General features: G+C 47.0%; 2 protein-coding genes across 3 annotated transcripts; one reads left to right on the forward strand and one right to left on the reverse strand.

Moving 5' to 3' along the window:
- The first annotated feature begins 485 nt into the window (after positions 1–485).
- Positions 486–14,940, forward strand: itga6a (integrin, alpha 6a). 2 transcript variants are annotated; one of them, XM_062457848.1, is made up of 26 exons: positions 488–856; positions 6,756–6,883; positions 6,989–7,068; positions 7,886–8,147; positions 8,563–8,694; positions 9,286–9,499; positions 9,625–9,818; positions 9,926–10,020; positions 10,150–10,277; positions 10,382–10,471; positions 10,564–10,625; positions 10,724–10,893; positions 10,983–11,126; positions 11,257–11,372; positions 11,488–11,647; positions 11,756–11,842; positions 11,930–12,009; positions 12,117–12,194; positions 12,324–12,426; positions 12,533–12,709; positions 12,848–12,946; positions 13,031–13,147; positions 13,330–13,428; positions 13,549–13,674; positions 13,925–14,052; positions 14,500–14,940. In XM_062457848.1, exons 1-25 carry the CDS (start codon positions 678–680, stop codon positions 14,030–14,032), a joined length of 3,228 nt encoding a protein of 1,075 aa, XP_062313832.1. In that variant the 5' UTR covers positions 488–677; the 3' UTR covers positions 14,033–14,052; positions 14,500–14,940. The 2 variants fall into 2 exon arrangements, with proteins under 2 accessions (XP_062313833.1, XP_062313832.1); XM_062457849.1 differs by lacking the exon at positions 13,925–14,052 and having other exon boundaries at positions 486–856.
- Positions 14,854–18,164, reverse strand: ppil2 (peptidylprolyl isomerase (cyclophilin)-like 2). The gene has a single exon (XM_062457890.1). The coding sequence runs from the start codon at positions 17,916–17,918 to the stop codon at positions 16,338–16,340; it is 1,581 nt and encodes a 526-aa protein (XP_062313874.1). The 5' UTR covers positions 17,919–18,164; the 3' UTR covers positions 14,854–16,337.
- Positions 18,165–18,512: the final 348 nt, after the last annotated feature.

An 18,512-nucleotide genomic window follows, 5' to 3' on the forward strand; every position in this document is an offset into this window, starting at 1 on the left:
ACATCAGGTGTTAGTCGACATTCCAGTACAGAGTTCCGCTATGGATAGAACAGTTCCATTCCTTGTGGCTTAGGAAAGACAAAGAGATGAGAGCAGTATTCGGCCACAGCAGTGGGGCAGTCCTGCCCATCTCTTTGTCTGCATGGATTTGTGAGGTTCATCCGTCCAGCTGATTAGCTTCACAGTTGACCTGCTGTCCATCTGGCATCAACCAGTACTGATTGCTTAGCTTCAAAGGCTACTGCATTTGTCTTTCGTTAGGCAACCTATAGATACTTTTAGATAACTGTCAAGAGTTATAAGGTAGACTACTGAACTGTTATACAGGTTGGTGCACCACATTTTTCAATAATTAGACAATCAAATCACCTCAAATAAAGTCAGAAGGAAACAGCTTTAAAGAAGGTAGGGGTATAATTGAGAGCCTTGTAGTCAGTGATAGGGGCAGGCCATAGGGGCAGGCAGGTTTGGTGTCTGGTGCGCTCAGTTCAGCCCGTGCTGTGACGTAAAGGCTAGAGTGTGGAGAGAGTAAGAGGAGGGACTGCACTGCACGAACTTCTAATCCGTTACCCCGGGAAAACAACGGCAGTATTTAGCTGACAATCCCGAGCCTACTGGAACACCGGGGCTACCGGCACAACTTGGACCACGGGAATAACGATTAGGTCTATAACGCGATGAGGCTCTCTAGGAGACATTTATCCGTTTCTCTTGCGCTTCTGCACTTGCTAGAATGGGGTTTCATATTAGCTTTCAACCTGGATACCAATAACATTCTGAGGAAAGACGGAGAAGCAGGCAGTTTATTTGGATTCTCTCTTGCCATGCATCGGCAACTTAATCCCGACAAAAGAATGTAAGTATTTGTTTTGCATTGTGTTGGTTCAGTAGCATGCTGAAAGACTAATTGTCTGGCTAGACTTGCATCCGTTAGTTTGACTTCCCTTCTCATTCTGTAGCGGGTTCACCAACACTTGACGCGCGGTAGCAGGTTCATTCACCAAATTCCAGGAGCGGGATTAATTTGTTGAAGTGGATAAAGACTTTTGCGCACTTTCCACTCTGCGATGAGATTTAAGCTATATAGGCTATAACTTCATCAGTAGCCTATTGAGACAATATTCTGTATAGGCAATGACAATATAACAATGCCAACATTTGAATGTGAATTGTCTGGAAGTTAATATGCTGCACTACATTGTGATATGCTCAAATATTTTTTTAATTCAAGCACGATGTCAATGCATTTCACCTAATAACCCCCATAATAAATGTAATGTATACATGGCCATGCTTGCGGTAGAGGGACATCGGCAACTCGTGATTCTCTGTAGCGGCACAATGACGGATTGATATTCACTAGTGCGTGGGTGCCAGCCATTGTGCTGGGAATGCCCTTTGACAGGAAACTTGCTATAAGCTAACAATGCCGACACTGAGGTAACGAGCGTTGTCTTTCGGGACATCATGCATGTTAATTGAATTTGTTTGAAAAGAAAGTGATTCAATCCCCCCTGCGAGGGGTTAGACAGCGGGGCACCGTATCCTATATGGACTGGAAAGAAAGCGAACTTTCTAACAGTCACACGAAGTCAGTAAACAAAGGAGATACTGTCATGCAAATGGAGAAGGAAAGCTATTTTTAAATTAAGTTATTGGACAGTTTCGAGTACGCTCTTCACTGTATGAGTGAACTCATGCTGTGTCCAGAGGCCACGCGGATGCAGTGGTCATGGACTTCAGGGCTCCAACTCCCATCATCAAAACTGGTGTCTGGCTACCAATTTACTACAATGAATCACAGTGAAGGAGTGTGACATGAGCAGAGGTGAATCACTGATTTAGAGAGAGAGAGGGAGAGAGAGAGAGACAGACACAGAGACAGAGAGAGAGGGAGATAGAGACAGAGAGAGAGGGAGAGAGAGAGAGGGAGAGAGAGGGGAGGGAGAGAAAGAGAGGGAGAGAGGTTAGGGCAGTGATCCAGATTGAACACAGGCAGGCGTCTCACTCTCACCCACCTGTCACACAGAGCGAGCACAGCAATAAGGTGGTTCAAATTCTAAACAGTCAAGGACTTGCAATGTAGAACAAATAAAATCGCTAAAGTACTGTATGTGAAACAGTAACCTCTCACATCTTTACCGTGGAATGTTCAACATGCATAAACACTCCACATGGCAATGAAAAATCGGTAGTAATGGATAAGTTGTGGAGGAATCGGGGCCTCACAGGTGTGTTTCAGCCACCTGAGAGTGAGAACGGGGGGGCGGGGGGGGGGGGGGGGGCAGGAGGAGGGGGGGCTGCGTGTCGAAGCCTGTCAGATCCACAGCGCTTACCAGGGCGGGGGGAGTCCCAACAGGCTAGCTCTTAGGCTAATTGCTAGGCGACCACGGGGCGCTTGCGGCGCCAACCATGTGGAGGCCAAACTGCTGCCCATGAGCTAATAACAATCTAGATTTGGATTCCTTAGATCTCCCTAGATTACTCTTCTCCAGGAATTTTATCTGGATGTTTGCGGCCTCCATCCCTTGTTCTGCTCCCGCATGTAATGGGTCATGAATTTAGTCACTTTCCGTGTACTGTATTGAATAGTAATAGGCTATATGGCATGTTTATAGTTCAGCTGAAATGAGTTATTGAGAACCAGGTGACGCCACGGGGGCTGGAGTAGAACTTTGAAAGCTAGCAGACTGCATGATGTTTGAGGGGTAAACAGGAGCGTGGAATGTCTCAGGGCAATGGCACTGGGCTGCCTTGCAGTGAAGCTGAAAGACGTAAAGATTCACTGCAGTGGCAAAAAGGAGGGGGTTAGGGGGGAGACACACATAGAGAAAGAGTGAATGATATATATATATATATATATAGAGAGAGAGATACAGAGACAGAGAAAAAGAGAGAGAAAAAGAGGAAGAGAGAATGACAGAGGAAGGGGGAGAGACTTATTTACTAAAAGTGAGACTGTGATTGTGTTCCTAACATCCGCCCACCTGCCTCACACACAAACAAAGAAATAACCTATTGAATAACTTATTATTTTGAAGTAATTGACACCATTGCAGCAGGAAAACACCGTTGTTCCACCTGGCTAGGATCTCCCAGGGATCCCGTCATGTGACCCTGCTAAAACCAGTGGACCAAGTGGAGGTTCAGTTAAACACAGATAGTTAATGTGCAGCCCTGACTAACATGAAACTGGTCAGCAGTTTAACAGGAAGTCGTAGGGTGATGCGCAAGAACCCAAATATCAACGTGTCAACCCACAATTATGCAATTTCCCAAAGTGCATATCATGGTCATTTAGCACTCTTTTATCCAAAGCTACAGAAAGGGAATTCGAACCTGCAACCCCTGGTGACTGATGGCAGTCAAATGCTCTGCACTAAGATACCTTTCACCATTTACCTGTTCGTCCATCCATCCATCTGTCTACTGATCTATCTACTTCATCAGTTGATAAGGGACAGTGAGGGCTCCCTTGTTCTGGAGCTCCTGTACGTGACATAACTCAGATACGTCTGATCTAATGAGCATCCCTGCTGATCACAGTTGCAGGAAGTGGTGCTCTATTGTGGGTCGATTTTTCCTCCTTTTTAAAGCACAACCTTCATGACTTGTCTTATACCTTCCGTGTTGCCACGGCTACAGATAGACCTTGTGGTTCGTGTAGCCACGGCTACAGGTAGACCTTGTGGTTCGTGTTGCCACGGCTACAGGTAGACCCTGTGGTTGAAACGTGTGACAGTGCCTCAGGGCTTTTCTGCGTTTCTGCCTGTGGAAAAGAAATAATCACCAAATCTAGGTTGTTGAGAGACTTTTATCTAATGAGAATGAGGTGAACAATCGCTGTGTAACTGTATCCTTCAGGCTCCCTGATGGCTGCATTGAGAGAACAACCTCGTTCTGAGCGAGAGCTGTTGCTACTATGTGGCACACAGACCCTCCTTCCTTCCTTCTATTCATATGGATTCCTGTGGAGCGGAGGGGTTAAGCAGAGATTCACCTTTTCCATTCGCCATATTTAATGCACCCTCTCGAAAACAATGAATTAGATACTTCCTCTGTGAATAGCTCTGGGGGAGGGGTCGATGATGCGGTCAGGATATATTCCCTCTGAAACCAGAGAGAAAAAGCCCATCTGACCAACCACACCAGGCCATCTGTGCACATGTAACATGATAGAATCTGGAATCCAGAATCAACATGCTTTTCGTTCTCCCATCACCCCCAACACGGTCTCTCTCTTAACAGGCGATACCAGCTAGGCTATACGTCTCACATCTCACAAGCCTGGCTGTCGACTCGCGCTCCAGTAGCCCTGGAGCAGGATCTAACGTCCACGCGCGGCTGCTTCCCGCGTTGGCGCTGCCTGCTGTGTACGTAGCCAGCCTCCGTCAGACGCCAAGTGGTGTGAGAGGACACACGGACACCGTTGGAACAGCTGCAGGGGGGGGGGGGGGGGCTGTTTGGGCTCTGAGTGCACAGCTGGGAGGGAATCACAGCATTTACATTTAGTCATTTAGCAGACGCTCTTATCCAGAGCGACTTACAGTAAGTACAGGGACATTCCCCTGAGGCAAGTAGGGTGAAGTGCCTTACCCAAGGACACAACGTCATTTTGCCCAGCCGGGAATTGAGCCGGCAACCTTCTGATTACTAGCCCAATTCCCTAACCAATCAGCCATGGGAACAAAGACCCATGGGGTCGTGCCCATCACTCCACTTGGACACTGTTCATTTACAGATCAACTCTTATCAACGACAGACAAACTGCCGTACAGTGAGCCCTGGTTCTTGTAATCGGAAACCCCGATTCTCAGAAGGAGCTTGGAAATGCGAGCCGTGCCCGGTTTTGATTGTTCGGTCGTTTCACGACTGGCCGAGTCGACCTGGAGGGGAGAAGTCAGAGGGTATTTTTCCTTTCCTCGTGATTGAACATCTTGTTTCTGTGTCCCCCCCAGAACTTGGACGCAAAGCCCAGAGTGTTGCGTGTAAATGTCGATGTTACCCTTCAGCTACTTGCCAAATTCTACAACCATCACCGAGACACCACGCTGTGAAGTCGGGAGATACCGGCCCCCTTTATCTCTGTGTTACAAGCTCTGCACATATGTGCTGTTTCCCTTTGCAAGTCCTCCCTTGTGCTTCTGAGGTGCTGGCATTCACAAGTGCAAAGCACAAACGAGCGGAAGTGGAATGAACCAAAGTCCGTCGTACTTTTAGTTGTGCTCGAATTGGGGCTCGACTAATGTGCTGTGAAATTGAAGTGAAAATCTTTGTATTGACTCTGCTGGTGTTTGCATGTCAGTGGATGTTGATTGAGAGGAGGAGACTTAAGCAGAGCAGGGAAGCTGCCCTCTGCCTGCAGACCTCCTCTACGGAGCCCTCGCCTGGTAAATGAAAGGCCGGGACACTAACCAAGCAGTCGATAGCTGGTTTTACAGAGCAGACCACAGAGGGATCATGCAGGGCAGAGGAAGAGGGGGACGAGGACCCTTCCTGTTTGAGGAAATGTTGTTTACTTTAGCACCGAACGGTCCTTGTGTTACATACAATGTGTGAGGCAAATGCAAATGGCAGCATGCTACTGTCTCTGGTCTACTGTCTCTGGTCTACTGTCTCTGGTCTACTGTCTCTGGTCTACTGTCTCTGGTCTACTGTCTCTGGTCTACTGTCTCTGGTTAAAGAGCACAAACCACACTACTACTCAGGATTTCCTTAAAGGGGCTAAGACTCTCACTGGCAAGGGGAAATTGAGGTTTAGGACCCTATGGCTGTTGTAGTGTTGTTTTACAGCAATATTTCTTCTCTTACTGTGGTTGTCCATTGGTGAGCTGCCTGTTTGTTGGCCTGCTTATACTAAAGACTATACTATAGACTATAGACTAGCGCAAGTCGTTTTTCTTTCATTTACTCAAGTGCCACTAAGCACGTCCAACTCGTAAAAGCCTTTCCAGTATATCACTCGGAATGCTTCATCGAAGTATCAGTCATAGGCAACATGAAATATGGTTGCATACATTAAACCAGAGTGTGTGTGAACATCAGTCAGCTCTGGAAGACGTCCATGCAGCTCTTGTTAGGGCCCTTCATCGGGATGAGGGGGGGGTTTGAATACGTTGTGGCTAGTGAGATAATGTTGTACGGGACAATCCCATTATTGAGCGCGCGCCAAATGAGCCTGTCCGCTCCTGTGCTCCCCCAGACAGAGCACAGTGGTCCACTGTCCCGCCGTAGAGACGAGCCATCGCATCAGCTCCACAGCCGGCTCGTCACAATCGCCTGGCTTTGGAGGGCTTCTCTGGGGCCGCCAGATGAAAGACCAAACACAGTCTGTAATTACAGGAAGTCTTCCAAAGCCCTGCAAACTGTCTGCCCCTCCTCTGCTGTGCTTCTGTGCGCTGGGTGCTCTTTCACGGCTCACTGTCCTGCGTGCAGTGAGATAGCGTGTGAAGGCCGCAGTGTGCACTAGAGGAAGTGTCTTTGTGGCTGATATGTTCTGGCTAGGAGCATATGGCATCAATACATATCGTTATGCTTTCCTCTCTCGGGGATCTTAGCATGATGCGTCCTTTAAATCTTCATATAAGTATGAATTATTGAGTATGACAGCTGCAGTGTTGAATATCCAGGCATATCAAACATCTGCTGATGTCACTCGTGTTTTAAAAGACGTTTTGTAAGCGATCTACCCTGCCACACTACATCGAGCTCTGTCTACGAGATCTGGCATTCCAACGCATGTGTTTTGTTTCTAGATTATTGATTGGTGCTCCCAGAGCTAAAGGTCTAGCCTACCAGAAGTCTAACAGAACAGGAGGCCTGTACAGCTGTGACATCACCGACCAATCCGATGACTGCGAGCGCATCGACTTCGACAACGAAGGTGAGACGTGCAATTCAACCTTTTTATGCAAAAATGTTGGTTTAGTGGTCACAGCGCGGCGTGTGACAGCAGGGTGACCTGTGCCGTGTGTCTGCGTCCCCACAGAGGACAGTCTGACGGAGAACAAGGAGGACCAGTGGATGGGAGTGACTGTCCAGAGCCAGGGACCAGGGGGGAAGGTGGTGGTGAGTCACAGGGGTCACAGGGGTCACAGGGGTCACAATAGTGCATTCACATTTTGTAACTTTTCATTCGTTTACCCGACGCTTTTTCCCAAAGCGACGCGGTACAAGTAGTGCTCTGGATAAGAGCCTAAAACGGACTAAATGTAAATAGGGCCTTTGTGAAGTACAGCAGAAACTTAAGGATCACCAGTGTATAGTCCTGACAGTATCTTATTGGTCAGCAGTGTATAGTCCTGACAGTATCTTATTGGTCAGCAGTGTATAGTCCTGACAGTATCTTAGTGGTCAGCAGTGTATAGTCCTGACAGTATCTTATTGGTCAGCAGGGTATAGTCCTGACAGTATCTTATTGGTCAGCAGTGTATAGTCCTGACAGTATCTTATTGGTCAGCAGTGTATAGTCCTGACAGTATCTTAGTGGTCAGCAGTGTATAGTCCTGACAGTATCTTAGTGGTCAGCAGTGTATAGTCCTGACAGTATCTTATTGGTCAGCAGGGTATAGTCCTGACAGTATCTTAGTGGTCAGCAGTGTATAGTCCTGACAGTATCTTAGTGGTCAGCAGTGTATAGTCCTGACAGTATCTTATTGGTCAGCAGGGTATAGTCCTGACAGTATCTTATTGGTCAGCGTCAAGGAACGGTCTGTATTTCCTAGCCACATCACAGTAGTCTCAGTAGTGACCTGCCATTTCCTGGACTAAGTATGTGGGATTCCTCATATATGTATTGTGTATTTTGTCGAGCAGTGTAACTCTCCTGGAAGGGTGAACATGACCGTGCCCCCCCCCCCCTCCCCCCTCCCTCTTGTCATTGCAGACGTGCGCCCATCGCTACCAGAGACGTCTGTTCGTCAACACCCCCCAGGAGTCCCGTGACATCACGGGCCGCTGCTATGTCCTGAGCCAGGACCTCACGATCGACACCTCGTCAGACGAGGACGGAGGGAACTGGAAGTTCTGTGAGGGCCGCGCCCGAGGCCACGAGAGGTTCGGATCCTGCCAGCAGGGCCTGGCGGCCACCTTCACAAGGGACTACCATTACCTGGTGTTCGGAGCCCCAGGGGCCTACAACTGGAAAGGTACGCGCTTGTTCGGACGAAATACTGACTCGCAGGATCTCGTGACAGGATGGACTGAGGACTGAGGAGTCTGCTGTGAGGCCTTGATGAGGCTGGAGGCCACATGCTTAGTTCAACTAAACATATAGTTCTCCTTATGCATCGGCAAAATCCAAAGAATTCTGTTGCTTTCCTGAGGCAAGGAAAATTATAGCAGCAAACTCAGTCAGTTAACTTCATGAAATGCTTATACTTATATAGTTTCTGTTGCCTGTCAAGTGCTGTTTTCATTTCTCATTGCTGTCATATCATGTTTGGTCTTCATGTGTTGGTATAATATGCTGTTTTGTTCGACTCCATGATTATATTTATCAATCTTCTCAAGGACCATTCCATAAACATCTCCCGTACCCTTCACTCCCTCCCCCCCGACCAGGCATTGTACGCGTAGAGCAAAAAAACAACACTTTATTGGAAATGGGATTTTATGATGACGGCCCCTTCGAAGTTGGAGATGAGAATCTACTCGACCCTGATCTTGTGCCTGTCCCTGCTAACAGCTACTTAGGTGGGTGTTCGAGTGTGGAGCAGTTTACCCCCCCTCTGTGTGAGCTGTGCTTTGTGTATTTAGGTGTCGTGTTCATGACCAGCTTGTCCTCCGCATATCCTGATCAGTTTTTGTATAAGTCGCTCCCGCTGCAGGTCACCACTGAGGGAACCGGCGATGTCACGGCCAATAGTTACTTAGGTTTGTGATCCTACAGGTGCCCGATGAGACTCGAACTTCTCCATTTCCATGGTGGCTAACACTTCCATTTTTGTGAAGATATATATTTTGCATGTCATTGCTTGCCTGAATGCTTGAAATGAAGGGGAGATATTACAGTTTAGAGTGATTGTTACACTGCTACATTGCCTGTACATTTCCTGGAACTGCACCCAAGACTTGCCCCCACTGTTGCACTCGTGTATAAGGTTGAGGGACAATAAAAGGATTTGATTGGACATGTATGGCAATACAACTAAGACATATTTTTGTCTCAGATCCACTTTCAGTTATTCATTGAAGTAAAACCATGTCATACTCAGTATTATACAGCGTGTACAGCACTCTGTTTTACCGGAAAAACGAACTTTCCTGTGCTCTTCCCTGTTTTAGGATTCTCCCTTGACTCTGGTCACAGCATCACTAAGGGGCGTGGCCTGACTGTGGTGGCCGGGGCCCCGAGAGCCAATCACTGTGGGGCTGTGGTCCTACTGAGGAAGGAGAACGAGGCGTCGACGCGGCTGTCCCCGGAGCACATTCTGGAAGGCCCGGGACTGGCGTCCTCGTTCGGATATGATGTCGCTGTGGTCGACCTGAACGGAGATGGGTACGAATGACACTGACCGCAACACTCTCCACCTCACACTGATCTGACCAGCAACGTCAACGTGACCGACGTTTCACGTTTCCATCGTTCCCGTGACCAACTGGTTGTTCCATGTGTGACACCAGGTGGCAGGACATCGTCGTGGGAGCCCCACAGTTCTTCATGAAGGAAGGGGATGTTGGAGGGGCCGTCTACGTGTACATCAACCAGGCCGGACGGTGGAACAATGTCATCCCGGTCCGCCTCAACGGAACCAAAGACTCCATGTTTGGACTGGCCGTGGAAAACATCGGCGACGTCAATCAAGACTCCTATGAAGGTCGGCGACCAAACGAGCACGTGCGGTTGTTCCTGCGTGTCTCTGTTCTCGCTCACTCGGCTCTCACTGCGTTTCTGTGTATCTCTGACATGGTTTTCCTGTCCCAGACATTGCTGTTGGAGCTCCGTATGATGATGCAGGGGCAGGAAAGGTTTACATTTACCATGGTTCTGCTATAGGGATCCACACAAAGCCCTCGCAGGTTGGTTCCCCGCGGCCGGATGAGCACTGCGCATGCGGCTCTGTCATATATCACAGGCTGAGGGAGCGTTTGCTCTGAACTTCTCATGCTCATACACTCTTGTCCTTGTGTCTTTCCGTTTGATCGCAGATCCTCCAGGGGAAACGCCACAGCGTCAGAATGTTTGGATACTCTCTGGCCGGGAACATGGACTTGGATCAGAACTCCTACCCGGACCTGGCTGTGGGGTCTCTCTCTGACACGGCGCTCATTTACAGGTGCAGTAGCTAACGCTAACTTGTCCTACTGTGCATTGCAACTCAGTCATAACCTCACACAGTTACTTCAAAACATCTATTAATAAAAAACATGGTCATCTTAGGTCAAGGCCAGTTATTAGAATCAAGTTGGAGGTGAAAATTACTCCTAAAGAAATCGACCTCACCAAGAAGACATGCGGAAACAACATTTGGTAAGTGGGTGGAGAGATGTAACAATGGTACACATTCAGTATGTAGATACAAAGAACGCTGTGTTGTGACATTGTTCATCTGCTGTCCTTAGCTTGAATGTGGAGGCGTGCTTCACCTACAAATGCAACCCAGCTTCCTACAGCCCCAAACTGAGTGAGTCAAGTACTTCATGCTCTCTCTGTCCCGTCATTGAAATAAATCATATTCCTTTCTTTTTCCAATTGTGTTTTGTTCTGTTATCTGCCATACAGCGATCAGCTACGCCTTTGATGCGGAGGCCGATCGGAGGAGGCAGGGGCTGCTTTCTAGGGTGGTGTTCCTGAACAAGTCCGGTTCAGACCAGGACCACCAGTCCACCGGAACCCTAGACCTCCGTGGACAGAACAAGAGAGCGTGCGTCAAGACCAAAGTCAAACTTCAGGTATCCGATACTCCGATACTTCCGTCATCAGAAATCAGTGGGGAAGTTCAGCTTTGAGACTTTCTTTCTTTCGTTCCTTCTGTTTGTAGGAGAACATCAGAGATAAGCTGCACGCTATTCCAATTGAGGTGTCTGTGGCCATTCAGGGTGCCAAGCGCCACAAACGACAGGACAATCTGCCCCCTCTGGTGCCTATTCTGGACTCCTCACAGTCCAACAAGGTCCTTTCTGAGGTAACCATGCGACGCTACAACCCAATACATCAATATAAATCACATACATGTCGTGCTCGTGTAGACGTCATGTCTTCCTGTCTGATGAACATAGTTGCACGGTAGACTTATTGATGTGCTGTTGTTGCAGGTCAACTTTTTGAAGGAGGGATGTGGGAAGGATAATATCTGCCAGAGCAACTTACAGTTGCAGTACAGATTCTGCTATAGAGAGACCAACCAAGATGTCTTCCCTCCATTGCCTGTGTGAGTGTTTACAGTACCTACAGTATAACAGGGTACATCAATGACAGAGACCTGCATGGTAGTATAGTCGGGTGATTATGTTTTCAACAAGCGGTTGACTCTTGCGTCTGTGCAGGGAGAATGGCCTGCCGGTGGTCTCTCTGAGCGACCAGAAGGACATCGCTCTGGAGGTGACCGTCCAGAACAGGCACGGGGACGACGCCCACGAGGCCAAGCTGATTGGCCGCTTCCCCAGCGCCCTGTCCTACTCCGGCCTGCGAGCGCAGAAGAGCACGGTGAGAGGGGGGCGGCGGCATCGCGCTCTTCCTTCGTCTCCTTCAGACTCGCCCTAATTCCTCCCGTGAACGTGTTTCGTGATGCTAAAATGGCCGTTCTTCTTTCAGAGGGAAAAGCCGCTGATCTGTTTCGCCAATCAGAACGGCTCCCAAGCCGAGTGCGACCTGGGGAACCCGTTTAAAAGAGATTCGGAGGTACGTGCTTGTATTCCGAAAAGATAGCGTTCTCGAGTCCCCTGTGTCTGTAGGGGTGGATGTTAAAGGAGAAATTATCTGTTCTAGGTTACATTCTACATCATCTTAAGCACTGCGGGAATCTCCCTCAACACCACAGAGATTGAGATTGACCTGCGGCTTCAAACGTGAGTAGCACTGCCCATTTTAGTTCAGACAGACTGGCCAGAATCAAACACCCCAAATCCCCCTGCTATTTGTAGCATCTGATAGCCATCTCTTATTTGTCTTTCAGGACCAGCACACAGGAAAATATGGTGGCAGTAAAAGCCAAAGCAAAAGTGGTGATTGAGCTGTTACTCTCAGTGGCAGGGTAAGTTGTCTATCAACATGTTCATACCTGTTTTGGGCATATGAAGTATATAGCATATATCTGATGTGAAATGATATTTACACATAGCCATCAAATGTAAATGTGAAATGATTGCTTTGTTCTCACCAGGGTGGCTAAGCCCTCACAAGTGTATTTCGGGGGTAAAGTGAAAGGAGAGAGTGCTATCAAGACAGAGGAGGAGATAGGAAGCTTGATAGACTATGAATTCAGGGTAAATATGATCATCGTTTGTCTGAATTCCTTGTACTGAGTGTTTGTCCGTTTTATATTACTCAATAGCCGCCGTTCCTAACTGCAACCCTTCTCTGCACCTCCAGATCATTAACCTGGGGAAGCCCCTGAGGTCGTTTGGCACGGCGTCGCTGAACATCCAGTGGCCCAAAGAGAACGTGGACGGGAAATGGCTCCTGTACCTGGTGAAGATCAGCAGCAGCGGCCTGGAGGAGATCCGCTGCTCCCCCGAGAGGGAGATCAACTCTGTCAAACACATTCAGGTAGCTGGTCCTTTCACTAGCGCTTCGGCTTGTAAATAATACAATAAGTATTATTTACATTTCTAATAAATGAGCAATGTTACTATTCTTATTAGTGTTGTTTCTTATGATGATGACAATATGATGATGTCATTTCAGGAGTCAAACTCGTCCAGGCAAAAGCGTGATGCTGGGGGACGAAAAACACCTGGGGGCAAAATTTCTTTGTTGACCGACAAAAGGAAACACAAAATATTGGTGAGTTTATCTGTAGGTTGACATTGAATTTCAGTAGCATATAGGATGCCTGTTTCAACAAAACCCTCAACTCTCCTCCCTCAGATGTGTGGCAATGGCTATGATGCCAAATGTGTGGTGATCAAGTGCCCCCTACAGGGCTTGGACACTACTGCAGTGATCGCTTTAAGGTCTCGTCTGTGGAATTCCACATTCATTGAGGTCAGAGGAGACGCTTGAACATGCACACACACATGCACAGACTTCTACACACGCACACACACACACACACACACACACACACACACACACACACACACACACACACACACACACACACACACACACACACACACACACCTATGTGTGTTTGCAGTGATCAATCGTTTTTTTTTTTTTTACAGAATTATGCATACTACAACTACCTCGACATCATAGTGAAAGCGTCCCTCAGCCTGGACGCTCCTGTAAAGAACATGGTACTCAAGAACGCAGAGACGCAGGTAGGAAACGTGTCCACCGCTGTGATGCCCTCCACCTGCAAACCAGGTCGTTCCTAATACAGTGACAGAAACCAGCGAGGGACAGGGAGCATCAGACATTATTGTGCTCCTTCCTGTCAGGTGAGAGTGACCGTGTTCCCAGAGAAGACTGTGGCCCAGTACGGAGGGGTTCCCTGGTGGATCATCGTGGTGGCGGTTCTGGCTGGCATCCTGATGTTGGCAGTGCTAGTGTTCCTGCTCTGGAAGGTAGGTCCACAACATGTGTACCCGTCTGGGGGGGAAAAGCATCTGTAATTACATTTAATACATTATTGATTTATCTACGTTCCCAATCTATAGTTAGACACAGGCACACATTTCTCTGCAGGTGGATATCCTAATGTCCACCGGTGTTTCAGATGAACATGATGAAGTGTTAAGGACACTTCTTTACGGTGTTGTGGTCTCTGTTGGAGCGCTGCTCCTAGTTATTCACCCCCACCCTGCTCCCCCTCAGTGTGGCTTCTTCAAGAGAGCCCCGAAAGACCAGTACGATGCTGCGTATCAAAAGGCAGAGATCCACGTGCAGCCCTCTGACAAAGAGAAACTCACTACTGAGGCGTGAGAGCAGCTGTCAGACCTGGGGTAAAGCAGCCATGTCCGCATGGAGTGTGGGATTAACCAAGACTAACTCACCTTTGACCTCAAAGGAAACGCTGACATGGCAAATCTGCTGCTGCTGTGGCCAACACACTGATTTAAAAGGAATGCAAACCGTAATGTACACGTGCTCATCGTGGCGCTCGACAGGCATGATATCTGTATGTGCAAAGTCTTTTTTTTCGCTTTTCTAATCAGCGTTTTTTGTTCTTTACAACGATTGCTCTATCCTGTTCAAACCTGTGTGTTGTGAATGCGCCCTGTTTTTCTAGGCAAATGCTTTCCTGGCTTGGTTGTGCTGAAATGTATTCTGGAATAGTACCTACATTTGAAGCTTGCTTTCGCTCAAACATGCAATGTTTTGCTATATTTTTACGAGAGCCAGGCTTGAATGATACCTTATTTGTAACAATGCGGTTTTGCCTTTTTCAGTGTGGATTTTTCAAACGCTCCAAACAAGGCGACAGTGTTCCGAGATACAACGCCGTACGGATTCGAAAAGAAGCTCGCCATTTTAAAGATGGAAAAGTCAAGCTGAATTCTTTTGAGAGGAAACCATGGATGACAACCTGGAGTGAAAATGAGAGCTATTCCTGATGAGAACCTCATGACTTTTGGGGACACAAACCTCTTATTTTTGTATATATTTAGTCGGGTCTTGTTCCTTTTTTTACACACTCTTAACTTTACCTACATCTGGACTGCATTTAAGAAATAAATTATGCTTCAAGAGTTCTCATCAATTTCAGTGGCTGAGAAACATTTGTTGAAATACTATTCTTAAAAAAAGAAATCTATTAATATTTGTGTCCTTTTTCGGCAGAGATAGTTAGATAATAGACAGGAAATGTAGGTGAAGAGGGGAAGACATGAAATGGCACAAGCTGGAAAGCTGCTGTGTTAAGGCCATATGCCCGTATGGTACTCATACTACCTGATGAGCCACAGGGGCACCCCACTTGTTGATGAAGTTAACTTGCCTTCTTTCCAAGGTCAGGAACTTGAAAATGTTACTCATACAGAGGATACACTGAAATAATTCTCATCTTTCAATCATTTATTTACATAAATCTTTCATTTGCCCAATTGATGTCTTGTTGTCTCATTACTACAATTACAATAGGCTGTTGACTGGAATGTTTTGTATATATGAAAATAATGTAGCACACTGTATATTTATTTGTTATCATTACATGTTAAATAGTAACCAATGTATTTGGCCAAAGATTTGTTTCTGCTGTTTAAGTAGTTGTCATGAATGTACAGACAACACAGTAGAATGACTCACTGCTGGTTTTTCTCTCTAGGTTTGCAATTTTAAGAAAGCTTTTGACTCAAACATGACCTAATCCATATGTCCATGTAAAAGATGTTCTTCTGGTAAATACTGTGATTTGATTAAACCAATGCCATGGCTACGGAGCAATTCATTTTATTGCTGCTTTTATTTCCGAAACAGTGGATTAGAACATGGCTTGACATCCCATTTGCCTGTTTTCTGTGTTGAATGTTTATATTCATTCAAGACTTGCCTGTTAGAACTCCACTCAACAATCATAAAGAAATGTTGTCATACAAAATGCGTTGACTACTGTAATATGCATTGTAATAAAAATGTGATGGATGCTGAGAGGAAATCTTGACTTCAGGTACAATTTTGTTTACATTTTCTAAGGCTTTTCATGTGTTTGTGGTAACTGCATCGGTCACACTGTTGCCCTATATCGTCTAACAACACTGAGGCCAATCAATCTAAAAGGGAAAATCTGTACAAAGACCTAGGCTGATGTTGATCTGAAGAAAATGTCCAACATGAATGTACATCTTGACAGATGTAACTGGTGAAAATGCAATAAAGAGTGCACATTCTTAATTACTTCGGATTTCGTTATTTCTACATAAAGTAACATCACCTTCTCTTAATGTATTGTCTTTGATTTATCTACTGCAACTGATATTCATTCCAAACAACTTTAATGCAGAATTCTTTTATTTTATTATAATGAATTTGTTGAATTTACGAAAGCACAATATCATCCATCGAAGGTGAGACATATTGTTACAATTGTTAAAAAATAAAAATGATTTACTGTCTTTGAAGACGGCTCTCTAACCTAGTGACAAAACTTAGAAGCAAATGTTTAAAATACACAAGAATAGTCGTATTTGGGGCAAAGGGAAGGATAGGTAGACAGATGGTTGAAATTAAAGTTAAAAAAAAAAAGAAAAAAATTGGGTTTATTCTGGCCTAGATAAACTGTGGATGTGTGCTACCAAGAGCTGAAGTCTCCCAAGCCCGTTTTGCCTTTGGGTTTCTTAGCGGTCACTCCGCTGGTAGATGGTCCACTGTCGTTGGCTGGAGCCGGGCGCTTGGTTGCTGCTGCAGGGTTGATGTACTTCCCCACGCCGGGCTTGAAGGTCTGGGGGGCCTGCTCTGCTTTGGGCTTCTTCAGAGAGGCGTCGGTCTGCCGGCGCTCCTCCTCCTGCTTCTGGAGCTCCTGCTCGCGCTCCGCCGCGATCTGGGCGTCGGCCTCTTCGTAGGGGTTCACGAACACGGTGGCGGTGATGATCTTGATCTCCGAGTGGGGCTTGTCCGTCTTGGGGTCGCTCTCCACCCTCTCGATGGCTGTGAGAGCCTCGAAGCCGCCCACCACCCTGCCGAACACCGTGTGTTTCCTGTCCAGGTAGGCGCACGACCTGAAGGTGATGAAGAACTGGGACTTGTTGGTGTTGGGCCCCGAGTTCGCCATGCTGAGCACCCCTCGACCAGTGTGGGAGAGGTTGGGCTTGAACTCGTCTTTAAAGGGTCGCCCCCAATACGACTCCCCTCCTGTCCCCGTGCCGGTCGGGTCGCCACCTTGAATCATGAAGTTCCTGATGGACCGGTGGAACACCGTTCCGTCGTAGTAGCCCTTCTTGCACAAGCGGATGAAGTTCTCCCCCGCTTTAGGGACCTTGTCACAGTGCAGCTCAAGGTTAAGGTCTCCCTTGTTGGTGTGCAGGCGGACGTAGCCTTTCTTCTTCACGTACTGGTAGCGCACGGTGTCCTCTGTGATGGCGTCGGCTTCGTGGACCGTGGCGGGAGCCATGGCTGTGGACGTGAAGGAGGCCGACACTCTGCCGGTGGAGTAGTGAGCCGCGTTCAGCTTATCCGTCTTCTTGGCCACGGGCTCTTTCATGGTGGACGCCAGAAGTTTGTCTCCCTTGTACTCTTTGTAGAGCTCTGCCAGTGTTTCTTGGGTCTCCAGATTGGTTGTTTTGAGGTGATAGGCAGGGTCCAGCTTGGCTTTCTCTTCATCTGGGTCGAGAACTTTCAAGTTGTTTTTGACGTGGAAAAAGTCGGACACGTTGAACTTGTCCAGGTTTGTGGGGTCCTGTAGAGTGATAAGGTCCTGGCGGGTGAAGGGCTCATCCGTTAAGAGATCTCTGTAACTCTTGGTTTTGATGTTCAGCTGCTCCACCGCCTCATTGGAGAAAACATTGCCGGTGACCTTGTTGGTAACAATATGGGAATTGTTTGTGAAGACAGTGTACAGGACTGGGCAATGATATTTCCCATCGTTGTTTTTGCTGAAATGAAGCTTGATTAGGGACTTTGCTTCCAGTTTCTCGCCAGAGATAGGATTTGTACCATACTTTTTAATCCAAGGAACGATGCTCAGTAAATCAAAGACGATTCCCTCTGGTGTGCACATAGGGTACTCAAACGGCTGAAGGGACAAGCTGCAGTGGTCAAATGGAAGACGCCTGAAGTTTCCCTGCGGTATATCTGGTCTTTTCCCACCATAGAAATGGGTATACTCCGCACATGTTATGTACATTTTATCTTTCTGGTGTTGTCGCTTCCCCATTTTGCCTGATGTGATGTGTAAACAAATGAACGTAAATTGACTGTACTGGCCGTCTAGCGAGCCCAACTTGCTGTAAATCACGCTGGAGTTCAGCTGGTAGTTCCAGGTATTATTTTTTTAATCTTTGTTGTTTTCCTTCTTTTCTTGTTCTTCTTCTCTTTTAGTTTTATCGACGTTAGCAAAGAAAAAAGCTACGAGCTACTAGCTACTACGTAGCAATCACATCCGGTTAGAACATGTACATGCGTGATAAGTCAGGCATCGTTCGCCCATTCCTAGAAATGGGATCTGTAGTCCAAACGATTACCTACGCTCTCTCTTGAACCCAACAATTCTAACGTTCTCAAGTAATTTAATCAATTAAATAACAACGCCATGAATGTACGTTTTATAATCGTTGTGTGTTTGTTACACAGAATTGTGATATTTACTAAAACAATAAAATAAAACCATTTGATTTTGCTTCCGGGGCCATGAGGCGAAAAGGCGGGACCAAGCACTTTTACTACAAGTGACGCATGTGAAAAGCTAAGGGCCTTGGGCCAATGAGGACAAAGATAGACTGTCAATGATCAGTGTTTTGACTCTGGCCAG

This window comes from Osmerus eperlanus, chromosome 3 (genome assembly GCF_963692335.1).
Source record: "Osmerus eperlanus chromosome 3, fOsmEpe2.1, whole genome shotgun sequence".
NCBI classification, from domain to species: domain Eukaryota; kingdom Metazoa; phylum Chordata; class Actinopteri; order Osmeriformes; family Osmeridae; genus Osmerus; species Osmerus eperlanus.